This window comes from Tamandua tetradactyla, chromosome 6, assembly GCF_023851605.1.
Source record: "Tamandua tetradactyla isolate mTamTet1 chromosome 6, mTamTet1.pri, whole genome shotgun sequence".
NCBI classification, from domain to species: Eukaryota; Metazoa; Chordata; class Mammalia; order Pilosa; family Myrmecophagidae; genus Tamandua; species Tamandua tetradactyla.
Window position 1 is genome coordinate 41,617,875 of NC_135332.1, and position 15,781 is coordinate 41,633,655.

The 15,781-nt window shown below is 36.6% G+C and overlaps 1 protein-coding gene across 1 annotated transcript in view; it reads left to right on the forward strand.

Moving 5' to 3' along the window:
• The window catches only part of BRIP1 (BRCA1 interacting DNA helicase 1), a 407,553-nt gene that overhangs the window by 53,548 nt on the left and 338,224 nt on the right, over positions 1 to 15,781 (forward strand). The window contains 2 exon segments of the mRNA XM_077165000.1: positions 437 to 564; positions 3,164 to 3,283. Of these exon segments, the coding sequence (XP_077021115.1) occupies positions 437 to 564; positions 3,164 to 3,283 (248 nt within the window).

Below are 15,781 nucleotides of genomic sequence, written 5' to 3' on the forward strand. Positions count from 1 at the left end.
ATGTGTCCCCTATTATTTATTTATTTTTAATCCATATGTTCTTCCCATCTGTTGATAAGTTAGATTAAAAAGAGCATCAGATACAAGGTTTTCACAATCACACAGTCACATTGCAAAAGCTATGTCATTATACAATCATCTCAAGAAACATGGCTACTGGAACACAGGTCTACATTTTCAGGCAGTTCCCTCCAGCCTCCCCATTACACCTTAACTAAAAAGGTGATATCTATATAATGTGTAAGAATAACCTCCAGGATAACCTTTCGACTCTGTTTGAAATCTCTCAGCCATTGACATTTTATTTAGGTTCATGCTTTAAATTATGTTATGAAATTTTTAGAAATAAGTCTTATATCTCAGTTTCAGTTTTGTTCTAGAAAAATTGCCCAAGTATAAGTTATTTATGCTAATTTTTTATGATTTCTTACATGAGACTCTCCTGGAAAAACAACGCTGGCTGCAAAGTTATCTGCCAAGAAACAGGCATCCTTACAAAGAGATGAAAAAGATGACTTTCAAGTAGACAAGAAAAGAATTCGACCTTTAGAAACCACAAAGCAGGTAAGCAGTGTATTGGTCATGAAATAATCCAGTAGGTTATAGCTGAAAAAAGGTAATAAAGATAAGTTAAATTTTCAGTGACACCTGTGAAGTTTAGTTGGGTTATGTCAAAGCCATAATTTAAATGTTAATTTTATTTTAACTTCATTTTATACAGATACTTTTTACAGAGAAATATTTTACTATGGCCGGGTATCTACATTAACCAGTCATTAAAGTGAAATGGCATAGTGCTTATTTATACATGAGGAATTTGACAGTAAATAGTTACTTATGGCAAAAAATGAAAAAACCTTACATTTATTTTTCTTTGGTAAAAATACCTTTCATGTGAATGTTCATGTCATGGACTGTTGATATTAATAGTTTTGGTATATTTAGTATATTTAGGTTTACTCTTATTTGTTGAGTTTAATATGGTACATGATAAAAATATGTATATTTATTAAAAGACCCGAATGACCAGATATTTTAAATGAATTGTGGGCTTTTCATAGATGAACACAATGTTTTCTTATAGAGTTCAAGGCTGTGAGGTAAGAGGAAGCTGGGATATTAATAAACCTAGTCACAAATAAAAAGAATGATTATTAATTAGTGTGTCACATATAGGAAACTAATTGCATACTTTAAATTTATATACTCAAATAGATGTTTGTGTTCTTGTAGTTTAAATATTCTACTCACAGTCATTAATAATTTCCATGTTTAAACGTTATCTTTAGAAATAGAATTAACTTTTTTCTTTACTTTTTTAAAAGCATCACTTCTAAAAAGTGTGAATCTACAAGGGTTTTTCTCCTCTAAATGTGGAGAATGTTGTGAGGTACAGCTCAACATAAAATATTTATTAGCTGAGTTCATTCACTCTAATTTTTTTTGGTAGAAATAGTTTTATCAGTGGAAACGCTTTTCTTTTCTTTTTTCATATAACTTAATAGATTTGGCTAGTAGGGACAAGAAAGTTTGGAAAGAAAACTTAATGGTATTTATTAAAGAAATTTAGGCAAAAGACAACAGATTATCAGTTATCTAGTAAGTAATAGTAATAGCAATAATCATATGGTTTATACTGTCATGTAGAAAGTCATAAATTTTTACATTTAAATAATTTATTGCTGTTTCATTGTAGAAAGAGACTTCAAATTTTCATTTATTTTTATTTTCTAGTTTTATATATATATAAATACATATATATATATATACACACACATATAAATTGAGACTTTGCTATAATACTATACTTGATGTCCATATGGAGGGACTATTTTATAGGAAGATCCTTTTTATAAAACTATAATTGTCACTGACCTCATGGGCTCCTTGCCTGATGCTGATGGAAGCCAATACTGTTACACCAGGATTTCGAGAAAAGAGTTTATTGCAAGGCTGTTTCAGCAGGAGACAAGATTGAGGGGAGATCAGATCTGTGTCCCTGGCTACTGAACTTTGGAGATTTTATGTGGTTAGTAGGTGTTCTAGTTTGCTAACTGCCGGAATGCAACACACCAGAGACGGATTGGCTTTTAATAAAAGGGGATTTGTTTTGTTGGTTCTTCAGAGGAAAGGCAGCTAACTTTCCACTGAGGTTCTTTCTTATGTGGAAGGCACAGGATGGTCTCTGCTGGTCTTCTCTCCAGGCCCCTGGGTTCCAACAACTTTCCCCGGGGTGATTTCTTTCTCCATCTCCAAGGGCCCGGGCTGAACTGCTAGTGCTGAGATGAGGAATGCCAAGCTGCTAGGCTGTGCTACGTTGCTATCTCTCATTTAAGCACCAGCCAATTAAGTCAAAGTCACTCATTGCAGCAGACACGCCTCCTAGCTGACTGCAGATGTAATTAGCAACAGATGAGGTTCACATACCATTGGCTTATGTCCGCAGCAACAAGACTAGGTATGCTCACCTGGCCAAGTTGACAACTGAATCTAACTAACACAGTAGGGGATCAACCTAGGGGAGGGACATAGGATAGAGTGAGACTACGTACATCAAGGGGCAGGGTTAAGTGGAGCATGCGTTGTTATAAATTATGCTAGTTCATGCTTCACATGTAAAAATGACATGGTGGTTTAGCATGATGGGGTGTGATTTTTACTATTATAATTAGGTAGAGGTAACTTTGGGTCAAGCCTCCTTTAATCTGCACATGACCCTGGGGCTAAAACTGGTCAGAACAGACTTGAGCAGGTGCTGCAGCAAAAGGAAAAAAACAGGAACTTATCTTGTGATGCAGCAAGCTTCTGATGAATAAACATGAGGAGAGTGAAGTTCTAAGAAAAAATAAGTGGACATTGTACATGTCGGTAAGAGAAGGCATACTTTGAAGAGTGGGTTAGTAGGTAGCGGTTTCATAAATTTATCTCCATAAAACCATTTTGTTTAGAATTCAAGAAGTATTATATATTCTGTTTCATTTAAATGGTGTAATTAGGTAACTGTGTTTTTAAGAATTATTGCTGGTTTAAAAATTTATTGCTGGTTAATCACCTTTTTTAAATGCAGAAAGCATGTATAGAATTATTTTGACCTTTGAGAACAACTGGCCTTCTCAGACTTTTTCACTTTATATTAAACTTCATTTTGGTTCGGTGTTTACAGATTAGAAAACGTCATTGCTTTGAAAAGGAAGTACAGCATTTGGATGCAGAAGTTACTTCAGGAAAAACCATAAAACTCAACTCTCCATTGGGAAAGGAAAACTCCATTTCTTCACAGACTGTATGTTTTATGCCATTTTTCAGTTTCTTTAAAGAAAATGTTGAATTAGCTAAATCCATTTTTTTGAAACAAGGTGGATAATATAATACAAAGAAAACTAGAAAACAACTTAGAAGTCTTAAGTACTGTCACACTCTGCTACTAATGTGTGAGATGGCAAAATACCCTATCCTTATTTACCTCATTAATAGAATGAGAGAGATCTGGAAGTTCTTTTCCTGTTCTACATTCTGATGTTTGTGAACTGCACTGGTGTAAAGTTTTTTCAGCGTGCTTTCAGACACTGGTTCTTAAGTAGCAGTCCAGGGAACTTTGAAGGTTCCTGAGGTTTTTTTTCAGGCGGTCCATGAGGTAAAAACTTTTTCATAGGAATATTAGGACCTTATTTGCCTTTTTCACTGTCTTAATCCTTGCTCTAGTGGGTGCAAAATTAATGATGGATAAAACTGCTGTTGCCTTAATACAAACTAGTGGCATAAACCTGTATTAATGGTTGTATTAGTCAGGGATCTCTAGGGAAACAGAACCAACAAGATATATGTATATATATGAGATTTTAAAGAAGTTTCTCATGCAGTTGTGGAGATGTACAAATCCAAATTCTGTAGGGCAGGCTATGAGCTGACAATTCTGATGAAGGTTTTCAGTTAATCACCCAGGAGAGGCTGGCTGGCTGGCTGAAGTGGAGAGATATTCTCTTCTGACTTCTCCTTTAAAGTCTTCAACTGATTAAACTAATCAGTTGAAGACTTTAAGGGGACTCTTCCCTTGGTCAACTGCACATGTTATCTGCCATGGATGCAATCAATGTGCTGAGGATATAATAAACCAGGATTCTGATTTCTTAACCAGCCATGAAATATCCTTGTAGTAATGGTTCGGCCAGTGCTTGTTTGACCAGCCAACTAGGTACCCTTACCTGGGCAAGTTGACACATGAACCTAACTATGACAGTAGTCATTATTTTCTTTACCATCATTAATTCACAGTTAAAAAAAAAAGTCAGTTCCAATTAATGTCCTTGATGAAGCTGTAAAAATTACTGATTTTATTAAACCTCAATCCCTGATACTTTTAGCATCCTGTGTGGGGAAAAAAATCAATACCAAGGAAACACTTTTTTCATATAGAAATAGGATGGCTGTCTTGAGGAAAAGTATGTATAGGATAGTTTGGATCATCAGCTGCACTAACCACTTTTTTTCATGAAATATCACTTGCATTTGAAAGAATAATTGACAGGCTAATTTTGGTAATTCTTGAAAATGAAGAAATTAAGCCTGAGGAAATTTGAGCTATCAGAAAATCAGAATTTGAAAAACTTATATATACCACTGTGAGATTGACAGCTTGTTGATATTTTAGATTTTTCTGATGAGATAGGTAGTGATATTACAGAAAGTGACTTCTTGATATTTATTGGGTAATGACGTGTGTCAACATTTGTAAGGTCTGTAAACTCAGAATCAACCGTTTTCTAAGTGATGTTTTAAGCTTATGCCTGGAAATAATCTATTCTAAATGCAAGATGGACTGTTATATGCCTCCCCCCCTTCCAGTCCCCAGGCAACTGGATAACCAATAGATTTATTTTCAGGCAGTGTAAATTAGTTTCTATTTCCAGAAGTTTGGATAAATGGAATCATGCTAGTGATTTTTTTTCTTATTGGATTCCACATGTAGTGAATTTTACTTTGTTGGGTGCTGGATGATATTATATCTTGAGTTTTGTTTTGCAATGCAATTAAGTTACTTGGTATCAGTTTGATCCTTTTGGGTCTTGTTTTTAAAGTTTGCTGGGCAAGACCTTAGCAGGGGTTAGTCTTGATCTACCAAAACTAAGGCAGAACCGTTTAAGTCCTCTGCCTAATACCCCGGATTTATGAGATTTTTCTAGTTTAGCTGTTAGGAATAGGCACTGTTCCAGGCCCTGTGTTAGCACATAATAGTTTTTGGTGGTTCTTTCCTCTGTCTTGGGATCAGTAGTCTGCTATGTGCTTGAGGGGGAACCTCTGTACTCTGGAGTTCATTTTTTGTGTTGCAACCTCCACTCTGACAATCTTCCCTGTGAACTCTATTCATCTTGATCTCCCTGGGCTCTTAACATCATTTCTGTAACTCAAGTAGTCCAGTGGGCTCTCCCTCCTTGTGCCACAGCCTGGGAACTCTCTCAGGATGGGTAGGATGGGGGTAACTAGAAGGTCTGCCTCATTTGTTTCCCATGTCTTGGGGATCACTCTTCCTTATGTGATGTCCAATGTCTTCATGTATCTTGTCCATTTTTTTAGCTTTCCATGCAGGAAATGAAAAGTCTCATTGACTTTGATGACAAATGCCTAATGTTCTTACATTGCTAATAAAGCTCCTGTTTACCTGTATAGACTTTAGGCCTTTATAAACTTTTTGCATTCTTTTGCCCTTCCCTCCCTTCCCTGTCTACTACTTCAGTTTCCCCAATTGTTAAATAAGGATAATAATACTACCTATCTCACAGGCTTGTTGTAAGGATTAAACAAATAAATACTTATGAAGTGCTTAGAATATATCTGGCATACTTTAGAGTTTATTAAGTGGTAAGTGATAGAAGTAGTAGTAGTAGTATTTTTAGTAGTAGAAAATAGTTATACATTCACAGTTCTTATTTTTAAAAACCTTGGATAAGAGGTATTATATAATATTGATTAAAAATATTGATTTGGAGGGGTTACATTTAAAATTAAAATTACATAAAAAGTTAATGTTTATGCCCGAAAGTTGACTTTAAAGTTTAGACTGTGTGCTCCTTTGAATCTAGGGTGGACCCCAGAAAAGCCATGTCCTTTAATCCTCATTTAGTATTGCTGGGTGGGAGCATTTTATTGTTCCCATAGAGATGTGACCCACCCAGTTGTGGGTGGTAACTTATGATTAGATGATTTCCATGGAGGTGTGTCTCCACCCATTGAAGGTGGAGTTGCTTACTGGAGTCCTTTAAAAGAGGAAACTTTTTAGAGCCATGAGAAAGCCAGCAGATGCCACCATGTTCGCCATGTGCCCTTCCAGCTGAGAAAGAAACCTTGAATGTCATTGGCCTTCTTGAACCAAGGTATCTTTCCCTGGATGCCTTAAATTGGACATTTCTATAGACTTGTTTTAATTGGGACATTTTCTCAACCTTAGAACTGTAAAGTTGTAACTTATTAAATTCCCCTTTTTAAAAGCCATTCTGTTTCTGGTATATTGCATTCTGGCAGCTAGCAAACTAGAACAGACGGCTTGAACAGAAGCAAAGTTACTGTATTCTTGGCTGAGTAACTTAATCATTTTTTTTTTTTAACTTTTTTCTTGTTTAGTGTTACATATATGCAATGCAATAAAAAAGCAATAGTTTTCAAAGCACTCTTTAACAAGTAGTTACAGGACAGATCCCAGAGTTTGTCATGGGCTACCATACAGTCCTCTCAGATTTTTCCTTCTAGCTGCTCCAGAATGTAGGAGGCTAGAAGGCTTAAATATTTTTTTTATCACCACAATCGACTTTTTTTCTTTCTTTTTTTGTGAAAAATAACATATATACAAAAAAAACAATAAATTTCAAAACACAGCTCCACAGTTAGTTGTAGAACATATTTCAGAGTTTGACATGGGTTACAGTTCCACAATTTTAGGTTTTTTACTTCTAACTGCTCTGTCATGGTCAGCTTCATGTGTCTACTTGGCCAAGTGGTGGTACCTGTTTGTCTGGTTGGGCAAGTGCTCGCCTGTCTGTTGCAATGAGGACATTTCATTGAATTAAATCACGATCATGTCAGCTGCATCCACAGCTGATTCCATTTGTAATCAGCCAAGGGGAGTGTCTTCTGCAGTGAGTGGTGCTCAGTCTAATCATTGGAAGCCTTTTAAGGAGGATTCAGAAGAGATTGGCTCTCTTCTTGCTTCGGCTGGCGAGTCTCTCCTTTGAAGTTCATCCAGACCCTCTATCAGAATTGTCAGCTTTACAGCCTGCGCTGCGCATTTTGGACTCTGCGTTCCTGTGGTCACATGAGACACTTTTATAAATTTAGTATTTGCGAGTGTTCCCTGTTGATTCTGTTTCTGTAGAGAACCCTAACTAATGCACATGGCTACTGGAACACAGCTCTACATTTTCAGGCAGTTCCCTCCGGACTCTCTTTGTTATGCCTTAAGTAAAAAGGTGATATCTATTCAATGCATAAGAATAACCTCCAGGATAACCTCTCGACTCTCTTTGGAACCTCTCAGACATTGTCACTTTATTTTGTCTCATTTCTCTCTTCTCCCTTTTGGTTGAGAAGGTTTTCTCAATCCCTTGGTACTAAGTCCCAGCTCATTCTAGGATTTCTGTCCCACGACGCCAGGAAGGTCTACATCTCTGGGAATCATGTCCCATGTAGAGAGGGAGAGGGCAGTAAGTTTGCTTGTCATGTTGGCTGAGAGAGAGAGTCCACATCTGAGCAACAAAAGAGATTGTCTGTAGGTGACTCTTGGGCCTAATTTTAAGTAGGCTTGACCTATCCTTTGTGGGGTTAAGTTTCATATGTACAAACCCCAAGATTGAGGGCTCAGTCTATTGATTTGGTTATCCCCACTGCTTGTGAGAAGATCAAGAATTCTCCACTTGGGGAAGTTGAATTTTCCCCCTTTCTCACCCTTCCCCCAAGGGGACTTTGCAGATACTTTTTTATTCACTGTTCAAATCCTCTGTGGTACTGAGGCATCATCACTCTGGACGAACCTATAAAATCTCAAGGTTTCATGTGCTTATGGTGTTCAATTAAGCTGTCCACATAAGTTATATTAGGAAATGCACTAGTCAAAATATAAACTTTGTACTAAATGAACATTTTTTGCTTTAGTCTCACACATAAGTTAAAGTTTTAAAATGTTAATTACCATCTGTTTTCAACACACTGCATTATTGACATTCCTTTGTTTTTCCTCATATAAAACATTTTAAAATTTGTACATTTAGTCACTATCATTATACACTCTAGACATTCATAGATTATACCTTCTCAGTCTTTTTTGTCTGTCTTTCCTTCTGACTTCGTTTGTGCCCCCACACCTCCCCCACATTCAGCTTCATTCAGTGTTCTAACATTATTGTATTACAGTTAGGTAGTATTATGCTATCCATTTCTGAATTTTTATAATCAGTCCTGTTGCACTATCTTCATCCCTACATCCCTTCATCCAATTACCCAATTATCTACCCTGTTTCTATCTCCCAATGACCTTTGTTCTTAGCTGAAATTATCCAAGTTCATTCATTAACATTAGTTCATATCAGTGCAACCATACAGTATTTGTCCTTTTGTAGAAACAAAAGCTAATCTCACTCAGCATAATGTCCTTAAGGTCCATCCATGTTGTTATATGTTTTATGATTTTATTCTGTCTTACAGCTGCATAATATTCCATCATATCTGTATACCATAGCTTGTTTAGCTACTTGTCTGTTGATGGACATTTGAGCTGCTTCCAACTCTTGGCAGTTGTAAATAATGCTGCTATAAACATTGGTGTGCAAATGTTCGTTTGTGTCTTTGCCCTCATGTCATCTGAGTAAATACTTAGCAATGGTATTGCGGGATCATATGGCAATTCTATACTTATCTTCCGAGAAACTGCCAAACCGCCTTCCAAAGTGGTTGTACCATTTGAGATTTCCACCAACAGTGGATAAGTGTGCCTGTTTCTCCACATCCTCTCCAGCACTTGTTGTTTTCTGTTTTATTGATAATGGCCATTCTGGTCGATGTGAGATGATATCTCTTTGTGGTTTTTATTTGCATTTCCCTAATAGCCAGGCAAGTTGAGCATCTTTTTGCATGCCTTTTGACCATTTGTATTTCCTTTTCTGAGAAGTGTCTGTTCAGATCATCTCCCCATTTTGTAATTGGGGTGCCTGTCTTTTTGTTGTTGAATTGAACGATCTTTTTATATATTCTGGATACTAGACCTTTATCTGATATGTTGTTTCCAAATATTGTCTCCCATTTTGTAGGCTGTCTTTTTACTTTGTCGATGAAGTTCTTTGAGGCACAAAAGTGTTTAATTTTGAGGCGTTCCCATTTATTTATTTATTTCTTCAATGCTTGTTTTTTAACATAGACATTTAGGGCAATAAATTTCCCAGTACAGCCTTTGACACATCCTGTAAGTTCTGATAAGTTGTATTCTGATTTTCATTCATCTCCAGATAGCTACTGATTTCTCTAGCAACTTCTTCTTTGACCCACTGGTTGTTTAATCTACGTAATTTGTGAATGTTCTTATTCTTTGGTGGCTATTGATTCCATTGTGGTCAGAGAAAGTACTTTGAATAATTTCAGTGTTTCTAGATTCATAGAGACCTGTTTTGTGTCCCAGCATAAGATCTATCCTGGAGACTGTTCCATACACACTAGAGAGGAATGTGTATCCTTGTGTTTTGGAGTATAATGACTGTATATGTCTGTTAGGTATCATTCATTTATCAGGTTGTTTAACTTCTCTGTTTCCTTGTTGATCTTCTGTCTGGTTCCTCTATCTATAGAGGAGAGAGGTGCATTGAAGTCTTCTACTAGTATTGTTTAAATATCTATCACTCCCTTTGGTTTTCAGTTTTGCCAGTGTCTATCTCATGTATTTTGGAGCTACTTGATTGGGAGCATAAACATTTACGATTGATATTTTTTGTCAGTTAATTGCCCCTTTTATTAATATATAATGTCCTTTGTCTCTTACGATGTCTTTAAAGTCTATTTTGCCAATACTAGTATAGCTACTCCTTTCGTTTGGTTGCAACTTGCATTTAAAATCTTTTTCTGTTTTTTCACCATCAATTTATTTGTATACTTGTGTCTAAGATGAGTCTCTTGTAAGCAGCGTATAGCTGGATTGTGTTTCTTAATCCATTCTGCCAATCTGTATCTTTTAATTAGTAAATTTAGTCCATTGACATTCAGTTATTACTGAAAAGGTGTATCTTGAATCCACCATCTTGCCTTTTTGATTTTATTTGTCATATTTATATATTCTTTTCCCTCTTTCTCTTTTTAACCTTTAAGTTACCCTTACTGGTACTCTTCAATTCTGTGCCCTCCTCCAGACCTCCCTCTTCTATGTGTTTTTTTTTTTAAACTGGCAGAACTCCCTTTAGCATTTCTTATAGGACTGGTCTTTTATTGACAAATTCTTTCAGGATTTGTTTGTCTGTGAAAATTTTAATCTCTCCTTCAGTTTTGAAGTATGATTTGACTGGGTACAGAATTCTTGGCTGGAAGTCTTTCTCTTTCAGGATCTTAAATATATCATACCATTGCCTTCTTGCCTCCATGGTACCAATTGTGTAGTCTGAGCTCAGTCTTATGTGGTTTCCCTTGTATGTAATAGATTGTTTTTCTCTTGCTGCTTTCAAACTTTTCTGCTTCTCTTCAGCATTTGACAGACTGATTAGTATGCATCTTGGGGAAGCCTGTTTGAATTTATTCTGTTTGGAGTTCATTGGGCTTCTTTGACGTGTATATTTATGTCCTTTATAAGGGTTGGGAAGTTTTCTCCAGTTTATCCTCAGTTACTCTTCCTAGCCCTTTACTCCTCTTTCCCCTTTCTCGGACACCAATGATTCTTATGTGTGTGTGCTTTGTCTTTCATTTTTCTGAGGTCCAGTTAAAATTTTTCCATCTTTGCTGCCGTTTGGTGCTTTGAGTTTTTGAAATCTGTTATTCTGTCCTCTGTATCACTTGTTCTTTCTTCTGTCTCTTCAGATCTGTTGTTGTGTGCCTCTAGTATGGTTTTTATTTGGTCAACAGAGTCTAATCTCTGTGATATCTGCTATTTTCCTATTTATTCTTTCAAATTCCTCTTTATACTCTTCTATTGTCTTCTTGATCTCCTTTATGTTATTAGCTATTCCACTTTTTTAGTAAGTAGAGTTCTTTGAACATCTTTAATTAGTTGTTCCAGCATCTTTCTGTCTCCTCTGGTGTTTTAATTTGGTTATCAGGCTAGGCTATAGTCTGCATTGTGATATGCTTAGTGATCATCTGTTATTTTTGCCTTGTGTAAATATCGTGATTGATTTACTTTGGTAGTTGATTCCATTCAGTAGTCTAAAGCCTTGTTTTTGTGGGGTAGATTGCAGGGTATGTGGTGGGGCAGAACAGTGTGGTGATGTGTTGCAGCTATAGGTGCTGGCTGGGGATGTTATGCTGGTGCTTGTAAACATGGGTCCCCAGTGGTCAGTGAGGATGTAACTATGCAGATGCACAGGTCTGGGGTGCGTAACCCTGGTGTGCACTGGTCTAGGGTGCAGGGTCCTTAATGTGCATGTTCAGATCTATGGTGTGGGTTGGAGTTTTACCTTCATGGGCTGGGGGCAGATGTGATCTGACTGCGCAGGTCCATACTTTCTCATAGCTGGGAAACATGATTGAGGGCCATGTGCATGGGTGGATCTAGGACTGCCGTAAACTGACATTCCCAGAGCTGAAGGATGTGATTGGGGGCCATGTGCATGTGTGGGTCTAGGTATGCCGTAAACTGATGTTCCCAGAGCTGAGGGGTTGACTGTGGGCCAAGCGCATGTGCGGGTCCAGGAGTACCATAAAGTGATGTGCAGAGCTCAGGGTGGACAGGGTGAGACTGTGAAACTATGGGCAGGTGTGTGGGTGTAGCCTGGGTATGAAGGTTAACCCCTGCAGTCTTTATTTGCTGGCAACAGCCTACAGAGAGCAAGGAAGGGGAGGTAGTTCTCAGGAGGGGTACAGGGAAAGTGGGTTGGCCTGCACTTGGGGTGGAATTATGGGGCATGTACGTGTGCTAGTGGTTGGTGGGCTGGGGTGCTTGGAGCGCAGGAAGTGGAGTTGGGTTTCGGGGTTCAGTTACGTGGGGTGAGTCAGTGTTCAGGGGGCTGCAGTGTTGAGGATAGTGTGTTCAACGAACGTGGCTTGGCTTGCTACCTTTTCCCTGTCTCCCCATCCATGTACTTCTGTAGGCTCTGCACCTCTGCATTAGACTCTGGTTCTCTGCTTCTCGGTTCCTCTGCTTTTACAACTAGGCCCACCCTGTGTGGTGCAGAAGGCTCTCCCAGGTCAGTTGCAGTCTTGAATCGCCCTCTCAGTCACCCTCCCGTCCCTTCTCTAACTTTTCCTTGGAGTAGGGCTGAACTCAATCTATCCTATTCGGCCATCTTCCCGGAACTCGTGTAACTTAATCTTAAGCCAACTACTTTGATTCAGTTTTCCTCTTGTTTATATAATATGTTGATCATTTATTATAGTCTTCTTATTGGTAAGGTAGTAACCGGTGCCCTGCTGGCAATGGTGCCAGCTGATTCCCGATCCGGCTTCAATAATCTTGAAACTAAAAAATTTAGAGACGAGAGGGCAAGTAGGCATAAGTAGTAAAGTTTATTAGAAGGCTTGTTTATTAAAAGGAGGGAGTATGCATTAGAGAGGTTAACGCGGGCATGCCCAAGGGAGAGACACAAACTGAGTGGAGTGGGCCAACTTGTTTTATAGGAAAAGTTTCACTAATGGCAGGTTTCCATAGTAACCTTTGAATACTGGATGTCTATTTTATTTTAGGGGGAGATAGCTAGCAGAATTCATGGTTTGTTGGCACATATCTAAAATTTGTCTTTGGGCAAATGGTTAACAATCTTTATGACCCTATGGATCCTATCATTAACTGAGAGTTTGCTTTGGGCCCAGAGTTTTACAGGCTTTATGGTTTGGGGAGGTTTCAGTGATTTGGGAAGGTTTGGCAGCTTTAGGGACATTTTTGTCCCAAAAAGTTTGCAGCTAAAGTTTGCAGCTCTGTACCAGTTCTTTAGAGCTAGATAATAAACAACGGACTTGTAGTTGTCTGTTAACTCTTTCAGAGCTGAATAGGAAACCAGGAACTGACAGTTACCCTATTTTATCCTCCTTCAGTATAGCTATATCCATAGCTATGTATTTATATATAGAAACCAGAAATTAATGTTTTCTTCCTTAACTATAAATGGTACAACTCTACATTTATGTAGATATGTAATAATTTTTTATAGGTAGTAATTTATTACTCATAATTTTAAATGTATAGGTTTCTGACAATTTCTTTTAAGGTTCAAGATTTATTGAACTAGCTAAATCTTTCAATTAAATCTTCTAACTGAAATAGCATTTCACTAGTGTGACACAAAACTTGTTTGTAAAAAGATAGAAGTGATGCATGCTAATTTAACATGGCTAAAGTAAATTTATGAGACATCAAAGCACTTTTGCAATGACAGAAAAGTCAAATGTGTTTGAGCTCTAATATTTGTTCTTTTTTGGTAATCTAGAGTGAGCAGCATGAATACTTATAGTAACTTTACATACTTTTTGAATAATTTGGAAACTTCTCTTCTGCCACCCTTCATAGGTAAAACGATACACAGTTTTAATTTGATTTTTTCCTCTTAATAGAAAAACAGAATAGGTAGTTATAATAGAAATATAACTAGTACAAAGTGTATAATTGTAATGAATGTGAATGTTTCCTTCCTTTACATTTTAGTAAATTGTTAGTAAATTTAGGTAAATTATTTGAATTTGGCATTCTTCTTAATTTTGATAGCCTGTGGTATCATTTTTAGCCAATCTCATGGATATTTAGCATTAAATAATACATCTAGGTTTTCCAAGAACCGAGACCGATCATCCCCATGAATAAAATATAGAAAAGAATAATGGGGATATGTATAGATGTAATTTATTTAAAGAAGGGGTCTTTGGATATGGTAAACGAATTTATGCATGTTTTTTCCTTCCGGGAAATTACTTTGGTTTCTGATGTAGCATTACTTAGTCTTTGCAGGGTGGTTTATGTTTGAAAGCTGCTGGAATGTGATATACCAGAAACAGAACTTTTAAAAAGGAGAATTTATCAAGTTGCAAGTTTATAGTGAAAATGTCTAAATTAAGGCAAGGCTATGAAAATGTCCAAATCAAAACACTAACAAGAGGCTGCTTTCACGCAAGAAAGGCCAGTGAATTTTGGGATTTCTCTCTCGGCTAACAGGACACATGGTGAAATCTGCTAGCTTTCTCTCCTGGCTTCTTGTTTCACGAAACACCACCCTACCCCTGCCCGCCCAGGGGTGTTTTCCTTCTCTATCTCCAAAAGCTCTAAAGCCTTTGGAGTAGGCTTTTTCCAAAATTGTTCCCTCTTAAAGGGCTCCAGTAAGCAACCCCACCTTGAAAGAATAGAGACACATCTCCATGGAAACCATCCAGTCAAAAGTTAGCACTCACAACTGGATGGGTCACATTTCCATGGAAACAATCAAAAAGCTTCCACCTAGCAATATTGAATGAGGATTAAAAGACATGGTTTTTCTGGGGTACACAACAGATTCAAACTGGCACTCATAGTGTCTTGTTATAAATAACAATAGAATTTTCTTTAAATTCTGGAATGAGTGGTTTTATAAAGCTGTAGAAGAAAAACATATAGTTCCATGCATAGTTATTTCATAAGATTTAGTATTTATTGTATAGCAGCAACTCCTGAAATTAATTTATAACTGAAACCTTTAGGTAAAGTAATTGGAAAAATGGAATTTATCTTTTAGAACTTTTCTTATGTTGACAGATTATATGCCTCCCGTTGTATGTATCATATTGTAATTTAGATCATGTAAATATCTTCAATTAGGTAAATTGAGGGACTTGAGCAAAAACATTCCTTCTTAGGCCCCGTTCCTTTGTATGGGAAGAATGAGAGGGTGGGAATAAATTTAATAACTTATATCCCAGTTAGCTCTAATACCTCTAAATTTTAAGGTTGTTATTCCCTTTTTGGTTCTTAATAGATATTAGGAAAAATAATATTTATTTTTCAGAAAATTAGTTATTTGGATTTATAAATTAATGGTTTAGTTCACTTATCCTTAACAGAAGTATGAGATATAGTGCTCATACTTTTAAAACTTGCATTTCTATTATTTTGGACAAAGTTTTCTCCATACATTAAATGGGTAAATTAATTTGATTTCTATTTTCTCCTAAATTTGGCATTAAACATTTTAGGATTTTCTTTCAGACTGTTCTTTTTTAATTTTTAAAATTTTATTTACTCATGTTTTTATTTAAGAAAACAAACAATACATTAGGAACCACCAACAATGGATATCTTAGTTAGATTAACCATAGGCATATTTAAATAAAGTATCCATATAATCATTGGGAAGCCTGTGTTTGCGCAGTAGGTTTCATAAAGCAATTTAAAATTAAAGCAACAAGGAAAAAAATCTACATATTTATATAGCAAAGTTCCTAAATTCTAAGTTTCTAAGTGTGAAGCACTAACTTAAATGCCATTTGATCAGCTGTCAAAACTGTGAATGTTCTCAAAATATCAAGTAAGAACTTACAAATATCTGCATTGCTGTAGTAATGACCTATGTTGCTAAATATTTTCCTGATTTTAAGAATATATAAATATACAAATATTTTTACAATTAACGTATGGAAGTCTTAACCACCT